This window comes from Melospiza melodia, chromosome 15 (genome assembly GCF_035770615.1).
Source record: "Melospiza melodia melodia isolate bMelMel2 chromosome 15, bMelMel2.pri, whole genome shotgun sequence".
Lineage (NCBI taxonomy): Eukaryota > Metazoa > Chordata > Aves > Passeriformes > Passerellidae > Melospiza > Melospiza melodia.
The window spans coordinates 3,170,847-3,194,004 of NC_086208.1; the positions used below are offsets into that span (position 1 = coordinate 3,170,847).

The 23,158-nt window shown below is 54.9% G+C and overlaps 1 protein-coding gene across 1 annotated transcript in view; it reads right to left on the bottom strand.

Moving 5' to 3' along the window:
- Positions 1-6,374: 6,374 nt before the first annotated feature.
- Positions 6,375-23,158, bottom strand: part of HCN4 (hyperpolarization activated cyclic nucleotide gated potassium channel 4) — a 108,949-nt gene continuing 92,165 nt past the window's right edge. Inside the window, exons 7-8 of the mRNA XM_063169395.1 lie at positions 22,274-22,438; positions 6,375-10,421 (exon numbers count right to left, since the gene is read on the bottom strand). Coding sequence (XP_063025465.1) covers positions 8,905-10,421; positions 22,274-22,438 — 1,682 coding nt within the window. The 3' untranslated portion in view covers positions 6,375-8,904. The remainder of the gene's footprint in view (positions 10,422-22,273; positions 22,439-23,158) is intronic.

The following is a 23,158-nucleotide window of genomic DNA, read 5'->3' on the forward strand; positions in this document are numbered from 1 at the left end:
TCTCCAGCTGAGTCCCCCCAGCCCCGCGCTCCAGGTTCCCTGAGGAGCCCTGGCCGTGCCCTGTGCCCGGGGCGGTGCCAGGGCGGTGCCAGGGCGGCCCTGCAGGCACAGGGTGCCAGCGCAGCCCGGGGACAGCAGGTGGCAGCGGTGCCTCGCTGCTCAGCAGCCGCAGCGCTCGCACGGCCCGAGCTGAGCTCCGGGAGGGACCAGGGAGCCCCAGGGCTGCTGCTGCTCCTCGGGGCAATCACGGTGTAAATCCCAGATTGTCCAGGGGAGCTTTGGCTCCCCACCCACAACAGGGGTCGGAAGAGCCTCCTGGAGCTCCTTCAGGCCCTGCAGGGGCTCTGAGCTCTCCCTGGAGCCTTCTCCTGTCCAGGTGAGCACCCCCAGCTCTGCCAGGCTGGTTTCCAGCACACCTGCCCCCCCCTGTGACTCTTGAAAGCCAAGCTTGGAGCTGCACTGTGGCTCTCCAGAACATTCCAGACACAATAAAATCCCTGTCCCAGAGCAGCTGTGCCAGCTCTGCAGGGTGGTGGCACCCTGGAAGGGCAGGGGACAGACATTGCAGGAAACAGGCAGGACTGACAGGGCACAGCAAGTCTGGAGAGGGAAACCAACCCTTGGCAGCCACAGGAACGTGAGCATAAAGGAGTGGAGAACAGCCCCAGCTGCACACCTGCCTGGGGAAGGGACAGGGAGAGACACAATGTCACAGGGGGCCAGGGACAAACAAATCCAGTGAGAACCCCACAGCTGCCCCCAGCAGCCAGCACCCACAAAAGGTGGGGTTCAGGTGGAGAGTCACCCCCAAACCCCTCACTCCTACCTGGGCAGGCACAGGAGAAGCTGCTGGTCTTTCCTGCTGCTTGCTGCAAGGAACTGGACTGGGAGAGGCCAAACTGGAACCTTCTTGTGCCCCACACTCCCAGGTGCTTCCCATCACCTCCATCCCAGGTGTTTCCAATCCCATCACCTCCATCCCAGGTGTTTCCAATCCCATCACCTCCATCCCAGGTGTTTCCAATCCCATCACCTCCATCCCAGGTGTTTCCAATCACATCCCAGGTGTTTCCAATCCCATCTCAGGTGTTTCCAATCCCATCTCAGGTGTTTCCCATCATCTCCATCTCAGGTGTTTCCCATCATCTCCATCCCAGGTGTTTCCCATCATCTCCATCTCAGGTGTTTCCAATCCCATCCCAGGTGTTTCCAATCCCATCACCTCCATCCCAGGTGTTTCCAGTCCCATCTCAGGTGTTTCCAATCCCATCTCAGGTGTCTCCCATCACCTCCATCCCAGGTGTTTCCCATCTCCAGCCCCAGCTCCAGGCCATTTCCCTGAGTCCCAGCCCAGCTGCTCCAGGCTGGGGCTGTCTCTGCCCACCCAGCTGGGCCTGGAGAGGGGCAGGGAGCAGTGGGGCGTTAATAGGATGGGAGTGGACTGGGGACAGCCCTTCCCAGCCAAGGCTGCTCTGCGAGAAGCACTGGGATCTAACAAAACCCATCAGCAAAGAACAGCACCGGGATAAATGAGAAATGGATGCTCAGGGCTCCCAGAGGATATTCCAGAGTGCCCAAGGCTGGTGCCTGCCTGGTTTTGCACCACTTGAACCAAACCCTGTGATTTAGGAGACCACTTTGCTGGAGACAGGGAAGAAAGAAAGGTGTGGGTTGTGCCACGAGTGTCTCCAGGATGGATCTGTGGGGTGGAGCTTTCATGGCAGCGCTGATTAAAGCCAGACCTTCAGCAGCCTTGTGGGGCTGTGTGACTGTCCTCAGTGCCACAGGCTCCCCGGGAGCACCAGGACGTGCAGACGAGCTGTCCTGGCGCTCCAATCTCTGTCACAAGAGGGCTGTGAGGCAGCAGGGGGAGGTGAACAATCCCTCGGGACTCGTTCCTGCCTGGCACTGCAGCGGTGGGCAGCTGAATCGGGCAGCACTGTGCCCTCAGCCCCGTGCCCTCCTTCCCTCCTGTGCTCAGGGAATCCACCACGGCTGCCCGGGGGGAAGCAGGAAAGCTGGCACAGGAGCAGCATCCTTCCTTCCCTGAGGGAGAAACCACACAGGTCCTGCTGGCTTTGCTCCAGCAGCGCTGGGATGTGCTGTGTGACACCCACGGAACTCCCCAGCTCCAAGGGCTGTTCCAGGGAGGCAGCGGCTGCTGGGGCCACCAGCCACAGCAGATCCCGGGTTGGGAGCCTCCAGCCACGGCAGCTCCGGCCCGGGGAGCCACCAGCTACGGCATTCTCCCCCTGGGGCTGGGGTGGCCTGAAGGGATGGGCAGGGTCCTGGCTGGAGCTGGCCACATCCTGCGGCCACAGCGCGGCACAGTGCCCTGGGAGGTGCAGCTGACCCCGGGACAGGCCGGAGGGGACAGGACCCCTGAGGGGACAGTCGGGAGGGGACAGGAGCCCTGGAGGGGACAGGAGCCCTGAGGGGACAGTCGGGAGGGACAGGAGCCCTGAGGAGACAGGTTGGAGGGGACAGGAGCCCTGGAGGGGACAGTCGGGAGGGGACAGGAGCCCTGAGGGGACAGGAGCCCTGAGGGGACAGTCGGGAGGGGACAGGAGCCCTGAGGGGACAGGAGCCCTGAGGAGACAGGTTGGAGGGGACAGGAGCCCTGAGGGGACAGGAGCCCTGAGGGGACAGGAGCCCTGAGGGGACAGTCGGGAGGGACAGGAGCCCTGAGGGGACAGGAGCCCTGAGGGGACAGTCGGGAGGGACAGGAGCCCTGAGGGGACAGGAGCCCTGAGGGGACAGCCAGCACGTGGCTCCGCCGCTGGTACCCCGTGAGCGCCGCTGCCCGCCCGCCAGCGCGGCCGTGTAGAAGCAGCGGGAGGGAGAAGGGCGGAAAATGACCCTGGAGAGCTCCGCAATTTCCAGCCCAGCCGCGAGCGGCTCCCGGGGAGGGAGGGAGCTCACACACATGGCACCGGGACAGGCTGTTAACGCCTTCGTGCCCAGCTCCGGGCTGGCCCGGTGCCACCCTGGGCACAGCCTGTGCCAGCCGGGCAGTGCCCGCACAGGGACGCTGCTGGGGCTCCCCATGAGCGCATCCCCATCTCCTGAGGGGCTCCAGGCGAGCTCTGTCCCATCGGGAGTGGTTGGGGTCGGTGGGAGCTGCTGCAAGGGACAGCAATCGCTCCTCCTGCCTCTGCGGATGGCAGAACCAAGGCACGGCTTTGTTCCCTTAATCTGCATTAATGGCAGCACCTTCAGCTCCGTTAAAATCAGAGCCTAAAGCCGGAGCGGGGCTTAGGCAAAGGGCGCTGGAATTAGCGAGGGAGAATGGCTGGGGGCTCTGCAAGTGGTGTGACAGAACCAATGTGCATAAACCCAGCTAAAATCCAAACGCAGCTAAAATCCAGCCTCTCCTCATCCAGGGGAGAGAGCAGGCAGCGAGGGGATGGCTTTGGAGAGCCCCTGCCCATCCAGGAGCAGCGCCCGGGCACCTCTGGGTGCACACAGGGCTGGGGGGCTGCAGGGAGGGCAGGGTGTCCTTGCAGCCATCACTGCACAGGGAGCACACAGGGGGCATGGAGGGTCTGTGATGGGAAGCAGGGGGAGCTCAGCTCTGGCCTGGGGACCTTGGGCTGCCCCAGCTTCTCCCCTGGGAATAGCAGTGTCCAGCCAAGGAGCTCATAGCGCTGCTCACAACGTGCCTGAGCAGCCTCACTTCATTCCTGCAGGTTTCTGAGTGCAGATTTGGGCTGAAAACCGGGACAGAGGGGCCAAAGGCACACAGGAAACCTGGAACCACACTGGGAGCATCTCTCCATGTGGGACAAGGCACAAACCTGAGCAGGGCAGTGCAGAAGGATGAAAGCTGCTGCAGGATCACCTCCAACCCCAGTGCAGCCTGCCCTGCCCTGCTTCTCCTCCCCCTGCAGAGGGAAGGATCCCCCCATCCCTCACACAGGTCACCCAGGCAGGGCTGGGCACGGCCTGCAAGGGGCAGAGGGCACGGGGAGGGTCTGGCATCCAGCAAAGAGCACTGCTGGTGTGTGTGTGCCAGTTCTGGGGTTCATCCCTGCAGCTCCCGCCCTCCTGAGGCTGGCACAGGGCTCCTGGCATCCTGGCACCCTGCATGGGCTGCCCTCTGCCCTGCCTCCCCATGGTGCCCATGTCTGACCCCTCTGGGCTGCAGTGCTGGGCAGGGCAATCACTGCCAAGGGAGGTTCCTGGTCACCAGGTGCCAGCTCTGTGTCCAGCTCCCTCCTCTGTGGGAGGCAGAGCTCCTGGCCAGCCTTTATTCCAGGTGTGACCCCAGCACTCCCTGCCAGGCTGCTGAGCAGCCACCCCTGGGCCCTCAGCTCAGGAGGGTCCCACCCTGAGCCCAGGGCTGTTCCCCTGTGTCCCTGTGCCCTCAGTGCCAGCAGAGCAGCCCCAGTGGGTGCCCCACTCCAGCTCTGGCATTCCCAAGGAGCTGGAAGTGTCCCCTGCCACCTCCCAGGGGTGATGTCCCCTCTGCCCAGGCTGTGGAGCCCTGGAGGAGCTGCCCCATTTGCTCTTTCTCTCTGAGTTTGGCCATGGCTGAGGGCATTGCTCTGTGCCCATCTCCACCTCCCAAAGGGATCCTGTCCCACAGAAGAGCAGGGCTCAGAGTGTGGCTCATGGCTCCTGTCACTGTCACAGCAGTGCCAGGGGGACAGGGATGAGCTCAGCCCTGAGCCTGGGGGTGAAAGCTCTCTGCTGTTCCTGATTTTAGGTAAAATACACTCTGCTGTAGTGATGGCTTTAAAGGGATCATTCCCAACTTACTCGTGGCTCTCCTAGCAGGGGGGAAAAAGATGCAAAAGATGCAACTCCCTTTTCCTTCTGCACCTTGCAGGGTACCTGAGCGTGCTGGTCCTGTGCTGGGAGATCCCTGGAACTGCAGAGGAGATGAAACAGGACTCAGTCAGGGCATGGCCAACCCCAGCCCCAGCCTGGGGCTCCCTGGGGACACCCAGAGGTGTGGCAGGGTGTGCCTGATGGTGGCTGTCACTGGGGGCACCAGCCTGAGGGTCCTGCCAGGCACAGAGCTCAGGGAGGCTGCAGAGAGGAGGGAAATCCTCTTCCCAAGGGAGAGCTGAGCCCCAGCCTGCCTCTCCCTGAGGCCCTGGCACCACTTTCCTTCTGCCAGGGCTGCCTGCTGCAGGGACCAGCCAATCCCAGTGCCCTGAGAAAGCACTGCTGGCAATTGCTGGGTCCCACAGCCCAAAATCTCCCCCAGGGTGCAAGAACCATGAGTGTGGGAGCTGCTGCTTCTCCCAAAGCCACACACTGCTGGGGGGGCAGCCAGGCCAGGCTGAAATTCCCTGAATTCCTGCCCAAACTGGGGCTGGGCAAAGGGAGAGAGCAGCAGAGCTGCTGCTGCTGCCTTTGCCCCACCCTGGGGAGGCTCCTGAGGCTCTGTGGGGCAGGCAGTGGTGATGAGGGGCAGACCCACCCCACTGAGGGCAGGGACCTGGCTCTGGGCTGGTTTCCCCACAGCTGGATCATCCCAGTGCACTCTGAAGTCCTTGCAGTGAGGCACCACCATGTGCTGAACCAGCCAGGCCTTCCAGGTGTGCTTTGAGAGCTCAAAACTTGGATTCTGTTCCAATCCAACCTTGCAAATTTATAAATCTTCTGGAAAATCTTAATTTTAAAAGAAATGTTGGCTTGGGCAGGGCTAACAACCTGTTCCCTCTGTTACAGGAATGGCATGGAAAACAGCCTGGCCTAAAAACCCATTTCCAAAAGGCAACCCCAACATTTCAGTGCCTCAATTCCCTCATGGGAACTCCAGGACAGGGTGACCCACCAGGAGTCACCCACAGACCTGAGAGGGCCTGGCAGGAGCAATGGAAGCTCAGAGTTCAGGCCAGTTTTACCTTCCTACAACTCCTCAGCTCCTTGGCATCCTCCCTGTGTGGGTCCTGTCCTGCTGCCAGGGCTGTGTCTGTGCAGGGCTCCTCCTCCAGGGATCCCACAGGCAGCCACAGCTTCTATGTCTGCTGCAAAGTGAAGGATTTTTGTGCACACATCTGCAAAACAACTGCCAGATTTCTCCCTTGGCCTGGTGAAAATTCAGCTGTAGGTGGAAGTTTTAAACTTTTCCTGTCAGTGACTCAATACAGAGAATGTGTGAGGTGGTGAACACCCTGCCAAAGCTCCAGAGGCAGCAGGAAAGCAGAGACAGGGCAAAGCAAAGGGCTAAAATGGGATTTTTGTCTTTTAAAGCTCATCTGGTGTTGCCTGGAGCTCACCACGTGAAGCACACAGCCAGTCAGAGGGGTGGGTTTTTCACATTTTTATTTACTAAGGTTTTTATTGTGTGTTTTATATTGCAAACCCCACCCCTAGAACTCTTCCCCTCCCTTCCCCCCAAAAGAAACCAAATAATAATAATAATAATAATAATAATAATAATAATAATAATAATAATAATAGTAGTAATAAATATAGTTCCACCTACTGAGACAAGCCTAGTTGACTGGGGTCCAGTCAGAATAACTCAAAGTTGGCTACTGCAGTGCTGAGAGCTGGAAACCCAAAGAGATTCCCCAAAGAGGGAAGCAAAGCCAAGGAGGATGTCCTGCAGTGAGGAGGGGGCATGGCCGGGCAGTGCCAGCCCTGGCTGTCCCCTGAGGGTCCCCAGGGTGCCCAGGACTCGGGGCCAGTGCAGCAGCCATGGCACAGGAGCCCAGGAGGGCTGCAGACCCTTCCCCCCTGCCTGCCCAGCCCACCCCAAACCCTGCAGGTGCTCGGCCTCTGGCACACAGGGGAAAGGTTTGCTAAAAACCCAAAAAACTGTAAAGGATATTGTGAGTCTTCCTTCTACCTCTGAAAACATGAGAGGGTCTGTGAGTCTGCTTCAACTCCTGTTTCAAGATGAACCTGTACATATTTGGAAAAGCAGGATCTAGAGGTTATAATTGTCACCTGCCAATCAGCCCTGCAGGAGGGTCAGAACTGACACGTATTTTCATTTAAAACTAGGATATACATATATATATATAAATATGTGTGTGTGTGTGTGCTGACACATGTGCATAAATAGACTACAGATGTGTGTGACTACCCTACAGATAGAAAAGCAGGTGTGTAGATATAGATACATCTATAAAATCTATACAAACACACACACACACACACACTCACCCTCCCACCACACTCACACAGACAGAGCTGGATGGAGCCAGTAGAAAAAGCATTTCCAGAGTTCCCCTGACCCTTTTTAAGGAAGACCAAAGCTGATCACATCTGAATTCAGAGCCACCAAAGCAGGGTGAAGCAGGAGTGCCCAGGAATGCAACATTCAAGGTGCAGGCACGTGGCAGAGAGTTCTGCAGACGGGTCGGTATAAAAACAACCATCAGCCAGGGCTGGGGCAGGGACAGGAGCTCCGGGGGCTGGGAAATGGGGGCGGGGAAGTTTTTGGCACTGCTGCATGGAGTCTCTGTCCCCTTGAGGGCTGGGCACAGAGGGAGGCTGGATGTGTCTCTAAGGAGTGTTAGAAAAGTTGAGCACCTGACTCGGACAGTGAGGTGGCCACAGACACCCCTCGGCCTAAGGAAACCCCAAACAGAGAGAGAGGGAGGACCAAGTGACACAAGAGGAGATGTGTGCCCTGGAGGTAAAGGCTGTGGCTTCTCAGTGCTGCTGGCCCCGCTCTGTCCCCGCCCCACTGGGAGTGTCCCCAAAGCCCAGCCCCAGTGCCCCAGGGGACGCTGCAGGGTGTCAGGGGAAGCCCACCAGGTGCAGGCTCTTATTGCTGGTGAAATCAAACAAAGATTTCGGTTCCCCCAGCAGGGGACAAGCACAGACCATGGCTGACCAAATTTCTGGGCTGATCTGGTTTTAATGGTAAAAACAGAATTGTAAATCTTGGAACTGTCCTGGTGCCTCCCACTGCCCCGGGCTAAGGAGGAGGAGGAGGGCTGGGGACTGCACCCCACTGCTCAATCCTTTCTAGTTCTCCTCAGAGCAGTCACCCAGGGACACTGAGACACTGAAGTGACAGAGGGGACGTTAAAGCACTGCCTCTTCCTCCATCCCTCCTGTTTGCACACACCACGGAGAGGCTGAAGCTTGGGGCCTTCTGCCTGGGGTGCCCAAATGCCAAAGCACAGAGGGATCATCCCTGCCCTCCCTGTGCCTTACAGGGGATTGCTCCTTGTTCCCACTGCAGCATCAGTGGAGTAAGAAAGGGACAATCTGCAGCGAGGCCTGTCCATCTCCTGGTCACCTTCATCTTCCTCAGCTGGAGTCCAACCCAAACCTCAGCCCCTGGGAAATCCCTCGAGGGGTGTACAAGAGTGAACTCACCCCTTCCCAGCTCCTCTGTGACCTGCTGAGGACAGGGAGGGACACCTGGCAGGGAGAGAGGGACACCTGTGGTGTGTGCTGGGCCAGCCATGTCCCCAGCCCCAGGGTCACAGCTGGGGCAAAGCTGAGGCCAACCAGGGCTGCTCTACAAACACCAGCTACAGGCCTGACCCCACAGCCCCTTCTGTGGCCCACATCAACCTCGGGTCTTTGTCTCAACAGGAAAACCTTTTTGGTGGCTTCTATGGCTGCTCATTCACCTGTTCCAGCTCAGGCACACGCCCCGGCTGTGCGTTACCTCGTTGGATTAAATTTGCTCGTATCCTTTTTGTCCTGTGTATTAAAATATTCTATAAAATCAAGTGACCAAAAATCTATAGCTCTAAGAATACCTGGTTATCTTCTTTTTTTTTTCCCGTTGTTTTTCATGTGTTTTTTTTTTTTTCTTTGTTTCTAAGCACAGTTAAACCTAAACAAAAGAAATTGAGGGGAAACAAAAGAAAACAAAGCAGGAGTGGCGCAGAAAGGGGAAGGAAAGGAAAAAATCGCTCGGTGAACTCATCAGGAACTGAAGGGCAGAGCTGGCACAGGCAGCTCCTGCAGGAGTCCTCACAAATTGGAGGGCAGTTTGGACCTGACGGGCTCCAGATCCCCCGTGAGCACTATGGACTCTTTGCGCCCGCCGGCGGCCAAGGCCAGCGGGTGTGGCAGAGAACCTGAGGACATCTGGCGTGGCAGCGTCACCCGCCCGGGGACCGAGCTGCAAGGCTTGCCCAGGAGTCCACTCCCGCCGCCACCGCCGGGGAAAGGGGAGAAGCTGGAAACAGATTCTCTAGAGGAATGAGGAGAGCTGTGGCGGCCCAGCGTCTGAGCCAGCTCCTGGGGCAGGGAGGGCTGGGATGCCGAGATCAGCTTGATGTCCTGGTTGAGGCGCGGCGGCAGCGCCTGGGCCGGGGGGCTGGCGGGCTGCGGCAGCAGCAGCGAGCCGTGCGAGCCCGAGGGCCCCGCGGCGCCGCTCTGGAAAGTTCTGGTGGCCACCGGGCTCTGGCTGGGAGGACTAAGGCCAGAAGGGGTGTAACAGGGAGAGGCGATGCCGGGCTGCTGCAGCGGGGCCGCGGGGGCGAAGGGAGGCCGCTCCTGGTGGAGCTGGGCTATCGTTCCAGTCACAGATCCTAAAGCACTTGGATGTGTTTGGCACAGCCCCGCGGACGGCCCGCCCGAGGCCTGCGCCAGCTGGCTTAGGCTGGAGGATGGAGAGTTGGAAGAAGGAGGGGCTTGGAAGTGGTTCAATCCCCCCAGGGTCCCACTGCCCGAGAGCTGCTGCTGCTGCTGCTGCTGCGACTGTCCCCCCTGCAGTGGTCTCGTGGTGGGCTGGAACTGGTTCAGGAGACTGGGGGGGGAGTTTGATGAGAGCTGCGTGAGCGATGTCGATGGGGAGCTGGCTGTGGCTTGCTGGAAGTGCCCAAACCCACTGCTGGACAGGGCCGGCTGCTGCTGCTGCTGCGGGGGCTGAGCCGCGCCTAAGGGTGACCCCGAGGGTGCACTCTGGAACTGGCTCAGCCCCACCGAGGAGGCGCTGCCGAGCCCCGGCTGGCCGGAGCCCCCCGGAGGGGACCCCACCTGGAACTGGCCCAGGCCGGCGGCGGCCGAGAAGCCGGCGAGCTGCTGGATGTGGAAGGAGGAGGACGAGGGCGTCTCGGCGCCCGGCGTGTGCAGCTGTGAGGGCGTGCTGGACGGGGAGCCCACGGCCGAGGGGCCGGCGGACGGGACGAGCGACTGGAACCTCTTCAGCTGCCTGGGGGTCTGGTTGGGCTGCTGGCCCAGCGAGCCCAGCACGGACACGGGCGGGCGGAAGATGGCCGTGGGCAGGCGCGGGTGGTGCGTGAGGGCGATGGCCACCGAGGTGGTGGCGGCGGCCGCCTGCAGCGGGGCCTGGATCAGCGGCGTCCAGATCACCGGCGTGGGCGTGGAGGCGGCGGCCGCGGCCGCCTGCACGTTGTGGGCACAGTGAGCCATCTCCCGGTCGTGCTGCACGATCTGCTGGATGATCTCGTTCTCCTGGTAGTTGAACACCCCCGAGTTGAGGTCGTGCTGCACTTTGTGGAGCAGGATGGAGTTCTTCTTGCCTGTGGAGGAAGGGAGGAGAGAAAGGGTTGTGGTGGTGTTCACAGGGGTCCCAGGATGAGGGAGAGACGAGGATCTGACTCCATGTTTCAGGAGGCTTGATTTATTACTTTATGATATATATTATATCAAAACTATACTAAAAGAATAGAATAAATATATAGAATATATAATATAATATATATAATATATAAGAATTGAATAAATATATTCTATTTCATTCTATTACATTCGAATATATAATATATAATATATAATATATAATATATAATATATAATATATAATATATAATATAATATATAATATATAATATAAAATATATATAATATAATATAATATAATACATTATATATTATATTCTATTATTTATATTACATTGTGATATATATTATAATTAAACTATACTAAAAGAATAGAAGAAAGGATTTCATCAGAAGGCTAGCAAGCAAGGAAAAAGAAAGGAATGATAACAAAATCCTGTGACTGACCAGTGGGTCTGAAACAGCCAGACTGTGATTGGCCATTAATTTTTTTAGAAACAACCTCATGAGACCAATCAAAGATGCACTCCGCAGCAGCAGATAATCATTGTTTGCATTTTGTTCCTGAGGCCTCTCAGCTTCTCAGGAGAAAAAATCCTAAGGAAAGGATTTTTCATAAAAGATGTCTGTGACAAAGGGTCACTGTGGGTGGCAGAGCACAGGTGGAGCTTCCTGCCCCACTTCTCTGAATGCCTCCCCTTGGGCCCTGCACGGCCTCTGCCCCAGCAGTGAGATGGCAAACACCACACTGCTGCTCCTGTGGAATCCACAGCCTCAGGTCCCTCAGAGCTGTATGTCCAACCCATCCTTAGGCAGTACCAGCACTGCTGGGAAGCGTGGCAGACTGGCAGCAAAAAGCTGATGGATTTGGAAGATTCCCATTTTGTACCTGAGCCTCTATTAGAAAAAAAAAAGAATAAAAACTCAAAATATAAAATAAGTGAAGTGTTCAGCCAGTCTCCTTCCTTCACCTTCTCCTCACCTGTCTCTGGTGCCTTGGTCACTCTGGAGTCAAATATAGAGGAAAAGGAGATGTGAAAAGGAGATTTCCCTGTGAGTCAAGACTTGATGGTCTTGGAGTCTTTTGCAACCTGAATGATTCTGTGATTCTATTCATGAGCTGGAAAAGCTCAGCTGGGCCAGGTAGGACCCTCAGGCATCCTGCAGCTCCTGTGCCCTTGGAGCCCCAGCTTTAGGGAATGTTCCAGCTGGATTCCCAGCCTGCAGCCAGAGTTTAACTCAGCTCTTTGCCCCTGCAATGGGCTGGAAAATGCCATGGAATGATTTGTCCAGCCTGGGAGTGCAGCTGCCATGGAGGGATCACTCCTGGGCTAGGGACAGAGCCAGCCAGGGCAGGGCCTGGCACCAGAGGGATTTCCTTTTGATCCCACCCAGCCAGCTCTCAGATCTTTATGATCTGAGGCACATTTAGATGACATCCAGATGGTTGTTTGTTTTTTTACTGCATGATGTAGCTTTTAAGTGTGCAGCAGATAAAAGAGTAAGAGTTTAAGGACATGCCTCTTACTCCAGCCAAATGGAAAATCAAACATCTGGCAGGAGAGAGCTGGAATGGCACTGAAGAGGGAAGGTGCCACCCTGGTCTCCTTAAGATCCACTCTGCAACAGCAAAGTCTTGGATAGAACTCACTGAGCTCCAAATCCAGCACCAGAAAAAGGTGAAACAACTCCTGCACCAATAAAGAGGAAATTGTACAAGAGGAGGGAGATCCCAGTCACTCCCACCGTGATGCTGGGAAGGCAAAATGTGTTTAGTTCTTGCTGCAAAGCATGGAGTGTACAGAAACCACCCCCATGAAAAACATCAGTGAGTAACCACAGCACATTCAGAAGAGAGGTGATTTCACAGCTGAGGAGGGAGCTCAGGGACAAAGGAAGCTGTTCCCAAACCTTCCCTCCCCTTGCAGGAGGAACCAGCAGACAGGATTTGAGCCAAGCCCATAAAAAAGGAAGGAGCAATCTGTAATTGCAGATACTGCCAGAACACGCTGAAGGTTTTCCCTTCCCTTTTTCACATCAAGCCTTTGCCACCCCACAAAGGACAGGGGGTGGCTCTGAGGGCTCAGTGGGTAAAGCTGCAGTGGGCAGAGCTGCACTGAAATGCTGCCAGGGCTCTGATCCTGGATGTGCACCCAGGACCTGGCTGCTGTGGGGAGTGGGATGGGATGCTCAATGCTCTGCTGTTTTCCCTACTGCCAATCACTCCTTGCAAAAAAAAAAAAAAAAAAAAAAAAAAAAAAAAAAAAAAAAAAAAAAGCAGAAAAGCTTTTGTGCTTTTGTTTCGCACTCAGAGCAAGATCCTAGCTTGGAAAGGACGTGATCCTGAAAGCAAGCAGAGTTTGGAGCTGCTCAAGTCATTCCAGGGGCTGGAAATGTTTGTGTAGGAATTCTCTAATGGCTGGACTGGAACAGCTCTGGATACCCCAGAGACCCCAATCCTTCCCACAGACCCCAGTCCTTCCCACAGCCAGGCACAGCAGAGGCAGCACCAGGGCCACCTTTAAATGGGGTTTGCACAGGAGGTCACAGCACACACACCCACAGTCATTCCCACCCAGATCTGCTAAAATCACAGAAAATGAGCTCCACAGAGCTGCTTAACCACACTCAGAGACACAGACTGTGTGTGGAGAGAGCAGAACCCGCCTGACTGCAGCTGCAGGTGAGGGAGGAGGTGGCCAGACTGCAGCACTCCAGAGTCACAGAGGCACTGGGACTGCAGCTTTGCAATGCTGCCCTTCCCAGAGCTGAAGGGACAAATCCCAGCATGGGCCATGTGCAGCCCCTGCAGCACTGCAAGGTCAGGCTGTGCCTGGGACACACGCTGAGCTCAAAGCAGCCGGGCACAAAGCTGCTGTCCTGAGATAAAACCAGCCTGAGGGGAAGGGCCAGAGCAGGGACACGAGGAACAGCTTCCCAAACAAAGCTCCACAGCAGCCATGGCTCTGTGCTGGTGTCACCACAGCTCATCCCACTCCTCTGCCAGCACCCTAACCCCATCCTACTCCTCTCCCAGTGCCCTAACCCATCCCACTCCTCTCCCAGTGCCCTAACCACATCCTACTCTTCCAATTGCCCTAACCCCATCCCACTCTCCCAGTGCCCCTCCTCATCCCACTCTCCCAGTGCCCCACCTCATCCCACTCCTCTCCCAGCACCCTAACCCCATCCCACTCCTCTCCCAGTGCCCCTCCTCATCCCACTCTCCCAGTGCTCTAACCCCATCCTACTCTCCCAGTGCCCCACTTCATCCCACTCTTCCACTGCCCTTCCTCATCCTACTCTCCCAGCACCCTAACCCCATCCCGCTCTCCCAGTGCCCCATCCCATCCCATCCCATCCCATCCCACTCCTGTCCCAGCACCCTAACCCCATCCCACTCCTGTCCCAGTGCCCTGGCTGTGGTTCTGGGGCTGGTCCTGGAGCAGGGTGTCCCTGAAGCCCTGCACTGTGGAAAGCCCCACTGATTTCTGGCACCTGCAACCTGGGCTACTGAGGTGGGAGAAACTACCCCAGGTAATGGGGACATGAGATGGGATCCAGCTCTGAGGGTCTCCTGCTCAGTGCCCTGGAGGTCTGTGTTGCCATGGATTCATCACTAGGGAGAGAATAATGCTGTGCCTCCAAGCTGCCCTTGTAGAGCATTTCTGTGGGTGCATTTCTGTGATTCCCAGGAGAAACCACCCTGGATGTCTCCCAGCTGCACTCCAGGGGCTCCACAGCCCAGCTGAACACAGACCCTGCTGAGGCTTTCCAAACGTGCCTGGTATTTACTGGAAGTGGTTTGATCAAAGCTCCTTAGCTTTGTGTCAAGTTGATGAAGTAATACCAGTAAAAAGCTTGGAATGATTATTTCTGTTGTTTTTTAAACCAGAACACTCCATTTTCCCTTTGAAATCACATTACACTTCACTGTTTTCCTGAGCCCAGCTTGCCTCTATTAGCTGTTCCATTAGATCACATTTTTCTCTTCTGATTTGCCAAGAAAATATCAAATTTCTCCTCCAGAACACTGCAGAAGATTACACAAAACATTCTTCCAGCCATGGAAGGGGAGAGGAATTTTTAAAAACCAGTAACTGGTTGGCAAACTGAAAAATTAATTGACTTCCCCATTCTAATGAATTGCCTCATTTACACAGTGTTTCCACATGCCAGTATAAGCCCTGTGGGTTGCTGCTGGAGAAGATCCTGCTTGCCACCAGCCCCAGAGCAGAGTCCTGCTGGGACAAACATTCCTGAGGTCCTGCATGAGACAGAAAAGAGGAGTGGGACTGACTTTGCTTGAGCTGAGATTGGTGCTGAGATTTTTTCTCCTCATGGCATTGAGGAACCAGTTCCAACCCCTTTTCCTGGCCTGGGTTCCTTGTCCCAGCCCCTGGGCAGGAGGAGGGGGATGCAGCTGATGAGTTTGGCCCTGGGGACCCCCCTGAGATGAGGTTCTGTCCCCAGCCCTGCTCAGTGACCCCAGGGTGTCACTCCTGTGCTCCTGCTCAGCCATTGGGAAGCTTCATCAGGAGAAGCCAAAGGTTCTCCTGCAATCCAACCTGGGAGGCTGAATTTGTCCTTCTGGGATGTTCATCCCACAGAAATCAAAGTGCTGGGCACAGTGAGGTGCTGAGATAAACAATCCACCCCAAATCACTGCTAAAGCTGCACACCAACCCACTGAGCCACCCCAGAGCAGAGGAAGCATCTGCACCACCCCAGCCCCAGCTCCAGCTCCCCCAGAACACCCTCTGGGCTCTAAGAACTCCCTGTCTGCCTCACTGCAACAATGGGCTAAATATAGGGGGGAAAGGAAGATATTTAGAGCCTTGGAGATGTCAGAGCAAAGCTCCTGGTGCTTTGAAGTGGAGGGGGGTATGTAAAATGATGGAAACGAAGCAAACAGATGTTGCTCCCCTAATTAAGAACTGCAAAGTCAGATTTTCCTCAACTGTAGATAGCACACAAAAGAACAGGGAGAAAGGCTCATGTGATTTCATAAAAGGAGCCAGCACTCAACAATAATTCTTCTATCAAACAATCAAAATTAGCTTTCTGTTGTTAAAATTCTGCCCAGACACAGGGGAAATTAGCTGTGACTTTCTGTTCCTTTCTCCTTTCAGTTCTCTCTGAGCTCACTGGCTGCACTTTAAGAATTCAGGTCATTAAATTGCTTTCTGAATTTGCATGTATTTGAAATAATCTCATTTTATTAGGCTGCCTTCTGCCCTGGCTTGCTGTCAGTGTGGCTGCTCCCACCACAGGGGCTTCTCTCAGGTCTTCACTGATTATTCCTGGCACCAAGGGCTGGGTTGGAGCCTGGCTGCACATCCCAGCTCTGCCCTGGAGCTGGGCTCTCCTTGCCAGGGGTTCTCCTGAGCTGTCTCCTGCAGGAGTTCAGCCCCAGAGGGGGTACCCAGCCCTGCCCCAGGAGGGTTGGGAGGAGCTGCTCCAGCTCTGCTGTGGTTTCAGAGTCTGTGTGCACAGTGAAATGAGCTGGAACAGGGAATTCAAAATGATCCTTAACCCCCAGACTGTGGGTTCTTTGCCTGTTGGGAAGATGCAGGTGAAGCCCCACTGAGGTGCACTCCCTCTGTGGGGAGGTTTCTGCTCAGAATTGAGGAGCCCTTGGGGGAGAGCTCAGCAAAGCCAGCTGGATCAGCCCTAAGAGCATCCCCAGAACACTGCTCTGCAACTGGGAGTGATTTTCCTGAGAGCCTGGCTGCATAAATCCATGGATTTACAGAGCTCTGACACCTGCCAGGGCAGCTCTCCCTGCATCCTGCCCTTCCCTTTCTCCCTGGCTGGATCCTGTCCACTCTGGGGGTACCTTTGAAATGAACAATTCCCTCTCTTCCCTCCTGTACAGCTCAGGCCTGCCTCTGATTGCTTCCCCTCTTCCATAAACTCAATTATTCCCCAAAACTGTGATGTCCCTGTGCACAGCCACACTGCTGCAGGTCCAGCACACCCTGAATGATGTCACCTGGTGAGTCTCAGCACAGCTACACTCCAGATAAATGAAGCTCTTCCCTCCCACTCTTCACACAGAGCTTGGCAGGATGAGAAAAAATGGAGGCTGTGATTGTCCATGGGGTGAGGAGCTGTGGCATCACTGCAGACTGAAACCAAGAGGTGCCTTCTTGAGTGGCACCAGTGCCAAGGTGCCTGCACGCCCTCCCCAGAGCCCTGCTGGAGGTGGCAGCTGTGACAGGCCAGGCTCTGGGACACTCTGGGCACGCTGGCACTGTCAGCTGCTGCTCTCAAGTGTGGGCTGGCTGCAGACAGCTCCTGGAGTGCCTTCGAGGCAGGGAGAGGCCCCCAGGAGGAGAGGTGTCACTGTGAGCAGCTCCTGCTTCATGTGATTAAAAAGAGGGATGAGAATTATTTATAAAGGTGCTGGAATGGTAAAATGTTCCCTGAGCAGGTGTTTTATCTCAATGCAGACAGCAAAGAGCTTTGTGGACAGCAAAGAGCAAGGTCAAGGTCAGGGATGGGGCTCCTGAGATGGAGCAGGGTGCTGAGGACTTCTCCTGGGGTGTTGGGGCTGTGCTTTCCCCTGAGTCACATGAGAATGACACTTCATATTCAGGTGAGCAGGGCTGCCAGGTCCCTGAGCAGGTCAGGTTCACTGAACTGATTTACATTCCCCCATGGCTGGTGAGTTACTGACCCCTCTCCTTAGGCTGAACACAAAGTACTCCAAGGCTGGGCCTTGGCTTCCAAAGAAAAGGAACTTCAGATATTCAGTTCCTGCTCAAGTCCAAGCTCCCACCTGTGGTAGGGAGCACTTCCAGGTGTGATTCACCTGAGCCACCTCAGGAGAGACAAAGCACACTCTGAGTGCCTCTTCCTCTGTGCTGAGCACACCCAGATCCCCACTGGGGTGTTGAAGGAAGACACAGAAATGCACAAGTGGCACCTGAACTTTGTTTCCTCATGGACAGCTACATTTGTGGTTATTCAGCTGATGGGAGAGGACACCACACAGCAGCAGCTCTCAGGGCTTGGATAAGAAACCTCACCTGTGCCAAGGGCTGGGAATTTGAAGGAACACACCCTCTACCACTGGGCCACAGGCACTTTCCTTCTTGCACCACTGGGTCCAGATCAGAACTGAGAACCACAGCCTCAAATCAGAGCTGTTTCTGTATCTCCTGATGGCCAGACCATCCTGCTCCTCTCACCTATGGAACAAACCTGGGGCTTTATTTGGTTAAAGTGAAAGCTGGTGTTGAGCTGAAGTTATCTGCACTCTGTTGGAATCCAAAATGCAGAAAACTCTCAGAACTTTGGGCCTGTAAGCCAAAGCTTAGAATTAACCTCATAATTTGACCTGAGAATTTGGGAAAGCCTTCCAAACTTAGGTGATAGAAGTAAGAATGTGGATTTATATTTTAAAGCAGAGACATGTTAAGCTAGGTGAAGTTTAGAGTTTTAGAGTACAGCACTGTAGGTTTGTGTGCCATAACATGATTGGCTAAGAAAGCTCACACTGTAGCATGAGCCCATAAGAGGAAATATTTAAAGATTGGGTCAAAAACATAAATATCCTTGTTGGCAGTGTTTTATTGGTTAATAAATCCTTAAAAGGTTTGAAACTAGAGGTCTTGTGACCTTCTGAGCCATGCAGTGAAGATGTGAGCCAAACTCACCCTTTCTGCCTTTGTAGAAGATAAGAAAAATAAATCATCTAAAGCAACTCAGAGGTCCTGTCTCTAACTCAGGCAAAATTCCTTCACAAATCCTCACAAGTGCCAAAGGGAGCAGCCCCAAAACATCCCAGCTCCCCCTTTGTGAGCATCCCTGTCCCTGCAGAAGGGATGAGGAGCTGAGGCTGGCAGCAAAGGCAGCACAAGGACAAGCAGGGAGTGTGAGGCAGAGCTTGGCACTGCTCCCAGCTGCTCTCCCTGGCTCACCTGGCCCAGGCCAGCCCTGCCTGGAGGCAGCACAGCCCAGGGGATCAGTCAGGACCAGACAAGCAGGGCTGCAAACCCAACAGCATCTCAGCTGCACAGCTGTGGTCACGAGCTGGCAGGCCAAGAGTTTGGGAACAGCTATTTTTGTGGTTTGTTTATAGACAAAGCTTTTAACATTTCTACCATTGTAGTATGTTGTTGACACTCTGATACTGCAATAATATCATAAATTATATTGAGAGGCTGGAATTGTGTTGTCTTGGCTTTCCTTTGGTTTTTTGGCATCTGCAATGCCTGGAGGAAACTCAAGGGATCTTTCATCCTGACTTCACTGGGATCCTTGTATCAAAACATATACAAGTGGCATTCAAAGGATGTGCATTTCAAACCATGTGGCAAAAACTTCCTGGGGAAAATGAAAACAAGCATTTCCTCTGGCTCCCAGGAGGCTTTCAGCTCTCCCCAGTGCCCTTGCTGTGGGTGGGAGGAGCTGGTGGGAGGCATTTCTGGTGTACCTCAGCACATGGAGCAGGGGCAGAGCTCTGTCTCTGCCATTCCCTGGGTTTGACAGCATTCACCACCCCTGCTGGGCTCCCTCTCAATGAGCATTTAAGTGGTGCTGTTTTACAAGTGCAAATACTTGTGGAAATCTCATTTTAAGCTTCAGTGGTCACTGAAAACCAGTTTCAAAGGCAGGCAGGAACAGAAGGGTGTGATTTATGTAATGGGGCACAGCAAACTGGGGCACTTCACCAACACTGCCAGACAGAGAATTACTCACTGCAGAGAGCACAGCATCCCTGCAACCACAGACACTGCACACAGCCTCACAGCCTGGCAGGAACAGGGGCACACAGCCTTAGAGTCTGCCCAGGAACAGGGGAACACAACCTCACAGCCTGGCAGGAACAAGGAAGAGAGGCTGATTTTATCAGGAAGAAAATGATCATTAATCAGTGATTTCTGATTTCAGACCAATTTCATTTCTGATTTCTGGATTTCAGACCAATTTCTTTGAGTGTCCAACTGAAGTGTCACATGTGTGACATTCTGCAGGTAGAGGAGCTCTCAGAGCCTGAAGTTACTCAGACTTAAGCAGGGCCACAGATCTTTGTAGCCTCCCAGCCTCTGTCAAGTGATGGAGATGAATCCCTTCCTGCCCAATCCAGGCAGGACACCAGGATCAGTTGCCAGTAGGAGCAGAGGTTCAAGGCCACACCTCAGCTCTTTGCCCAGGGCTCTGTGTGCCTGCCAGCTCCATGCACAGCCCATGTTCCTGCAGGAACCCATGGCAGCACAGGCTGGGAGGCTCTGGCCCCTCTCCTTGCCCACCCACTGCTTCCAAACTGCTCAGCCCTGCTGTGGGAATGCTTCATCCCACCTCCATCAACCAATCCTGCTCCTGTTGCTGCATGGGCTGAGCCCCTGCCTGCTCCTTCTTCTACCCACAAAGCTGAGACCGTGTCCCAGCAAATGTGACAGCTGAGATGGCCACAATACACAGAGTATTCCTATCCAATTCCAGAAAGCTTCACCCCATACAGAGTAACACCAGAACCTCATCAGAAGGCTTCAGGTGTGTGCCCATACAGACTAACACCACACTACTTCAGGAAGCTGCAAACATCTGCTCTTCTTGTTCTTCAGCCCAACCTTTTACCCCCCTCATGTGGATGCACTGCCCCTGTGTGCCCTCTGCTCCCTGTGGTGGTTGTCAGTGCCCCTGGGCACTCCCTGGCTCACTGCTGGCAGTGCTGCTCACAGCTGTGCCCACTGGGGAGGAGCTGCAGCCCCACTCCCAATCACCACAAACAAACTCTGTGCACCTACAAGATCACCCTTTCCAAACCCCCCAGTGGCCAGACATCCCATAAACATCTCCCAGTGGGACTGGCTGGGCTGAGATTTTCCTCCCTGCTCCCTTGAGGCATAGGGGGAATATTGGATGGCTGTTATCCTGGTACCAGAACAGAGACAGGGCCCTCTGAATCACCTCCTGTACTCACTGTGGCCTGGGTTTCCCCAGGACATTGTCACCCTGTGTTTCCCCAGGACATTGTCACCCTGGGCTTCTCAAGGACATTGTCACCTGGGCAGAAGGGAGCCAGGGAATGCACCACTGACATGGAAAGAGGATTCCATTTGCTTCCTCCTTCTGCACATCCAGTTCAGATCCTGAACTGGATGGGACAGGACCAAAACTTGTTCTGCTTTTGTTCATCCCTGCTTTTCAAGAACTGCTGTTCCTCAACTTCAGTCCTTTAGAATGATTCCTGCACCTCCAGAGAGCCTCAGCAGAATGCAGTAACCTTGAATTCCCTCCAAAGTCACAGACTGGTACAGAATACTGCACTGCTCCTTCTGGATGGTGCACATTCCAGAGGAAGGGAAGAAATGCCTTATTTCCAAAGTCAGGGAATTCCATGGGATCTCCAGGAGGGTGCCCAGAGCTCCCCTGGGCTCTGTGGGGCAGCCATAGCTGAGCAGAGCTGGGCACCACCAAGGGCTGTGGAGGAGCCATTTCACAACAGCTCAGATGAGGAGTTAAGGGAGCAGGCAGCTCTCGAGGGTGAGTGCCAGGGAAACCAGGGCACAGCAGGACTTTCAGTGGCACAGGGACCAGCAGGAGGAAGGGGGGGCATGGGCAGAGCCCTGCAGCAAAGGGCCTGTTGTTCCACTTGCTGTGTGTCACCTTCTGACCTTATGCTGACATTTGCAGCTGTCTGTGCAAGGGGAGCTCTCTCAGGGGAAGAGGCACGTGAGGTTCTTTGTGCTGGGTCAGAATTTTCCATGGATTTCAGTTACGTGTGCAGGAGCACAGAGCACAGGACAGGAAGCACAGGATGTTCTGCCCACCAGATCCCACAGTCCCAGAGAGCACCAGGCTGGAAAGCTGAGCAGCACTGAGCACCCAGACCTGCAGAACTTGAGATAAAGCCAAGCTGGTCCATCCCTGCATTGATTTCACATTTTCTCTGTCATTTGTACAGCCTCGCTGAAATAACCCAAGTGTTGGGCCTACTCCCACCTCCACCAGGGCCTCATTAGCCTGGGCTTTGCCAAAGCTGGTCTTCAGCTCAGAGCCTTTTCCTCAGGGGTCCCACTCTGTGTTTGCAGCAGGTAATGAGATGCAGAGGATCCAGTGTCCCTGGCTGGAGAAGCCCCAGAGGCACTGCAGCCCTTGCTGGGATGCCAGTTTAGCCCCTATCCCCCTCCCCTGATCACTTTCCTGGCCCTCTGCATTGTGCCCAGAGCTCCATGAGGAAAGCACTGGGAATGCAGGCACTGTGAGGGGATGGATAAGGAGCTGCAGGAGTTAGACTGGGACTCCAAAAAGTTCCTCAGCTCTGCAGCCTTTGCATGAGTCACTTCATCTCTGTTAAACACCTCTGGCTGTGACCAAGGAATGCTCTCCTGGTCTTTAGCTGGGGAAGAGACACCTGGAAAGGATGTTTGCAGCACAGGTTGTGTCTCCCACAGGACAGGGAGCATGCTGGGATGGATTGTGACCATCACAGAATCCCAGAATAGTTTGGGTTGGAATGGACCTTAAAGGAGATCTAGTCCAGGATGCCTTCCACTGTCCCAGTGTGCTCCAAGCCTTAGTGTCCAACTTGGCCTTGGACACTTTAGGGATCCAGAGGCAGGCACAGCTGCTCTGGGCACCCTGTGCCAGGGCCTGCCCACCCTCCCAGGGAAGGATTTCTCCCTAAAATCCAACCTAAACTTACCCCCAATAGGTTTAGCTTGGAGTCCCTGAGGGAGCTGAAGCTCAAGGAGAGCCAGGCTGGGATCTCCATCACTTCCCAACTGCAGCACACCAAGCCTGGAGAAGGGCTGCCAAGGCAGCAGGTAAGGAAGAAGACTGTCCCCCCTGTACTCACCAATCCTGTCCAGCCTGTCCAGAGCCACAGTCTCGAAGGCTCTCCTCATCATGGGGTACTCCTCCAGAACCTCGTTGAAGTTGTCCACGGACAGCGAGTACAGGCGGCAGTAGGTGTCGGCACGCACGCTGGCTGTGCGCCGGCCACGCGTCAGCAGGCAGATCTCTGCAGGCAGAGAGAGGCTCAGGCAGGGCATGGGCAGCACCACAGCACCCCTGCAACCCTCCCTGCAGTGCCCTGCCAGCCTCCCTCCCTGCAGTGCCCTCCCAGCCTCCCCTCCCACAGAAAACCCAGCACAGTTCACATTCCGTGTGCAGCTTGAGGCAGCTGGCACACAGAGTTGCCCTCAGGGGTTCTGCTGGTCCAGTCAGGCACACAAGGTTTGTTCTGGGGGATTATCAAAGGCAGCACTGTGTGTTCACACTGGAGGAGTTGTGTTTCTCCAGCTCCTTGTGGGCACTGGGAGCAGAAGGTCAAGCCGTGCTCTCATTGAAGCCAATTGTCTCTAGATTTGTAGAGAGGCTCTGTGCTGATCTCTGCCTTTGGTGCCTGGCTGTAATTTTGATCTCTGTACCTGGAACATTTGTCTTTCCTGAGTTTTCAAGGATTTTGATGTCTATGCCATGAGCACTGTCAGGGAAAGCCACATCAGTGGCACCTCCCAGCTTGGGGTGTATTTACACTGCTGTCACACACTCCTCACTGCTCAGCTGGTAACTGAACACAAAGCCCTGCATTCAACCACAGCTCCTTGAGCACCCAACAGAGAGCTTCCAAATCCTGCTTTCCCACAGAGCCTGGGCAGCAAAGACAGGCACTTCAGGACACATGGTGTGGGCTGCAGAGTGACAGCACTGTGCTCCCCGTGTGTGTTGGGTGCCAATT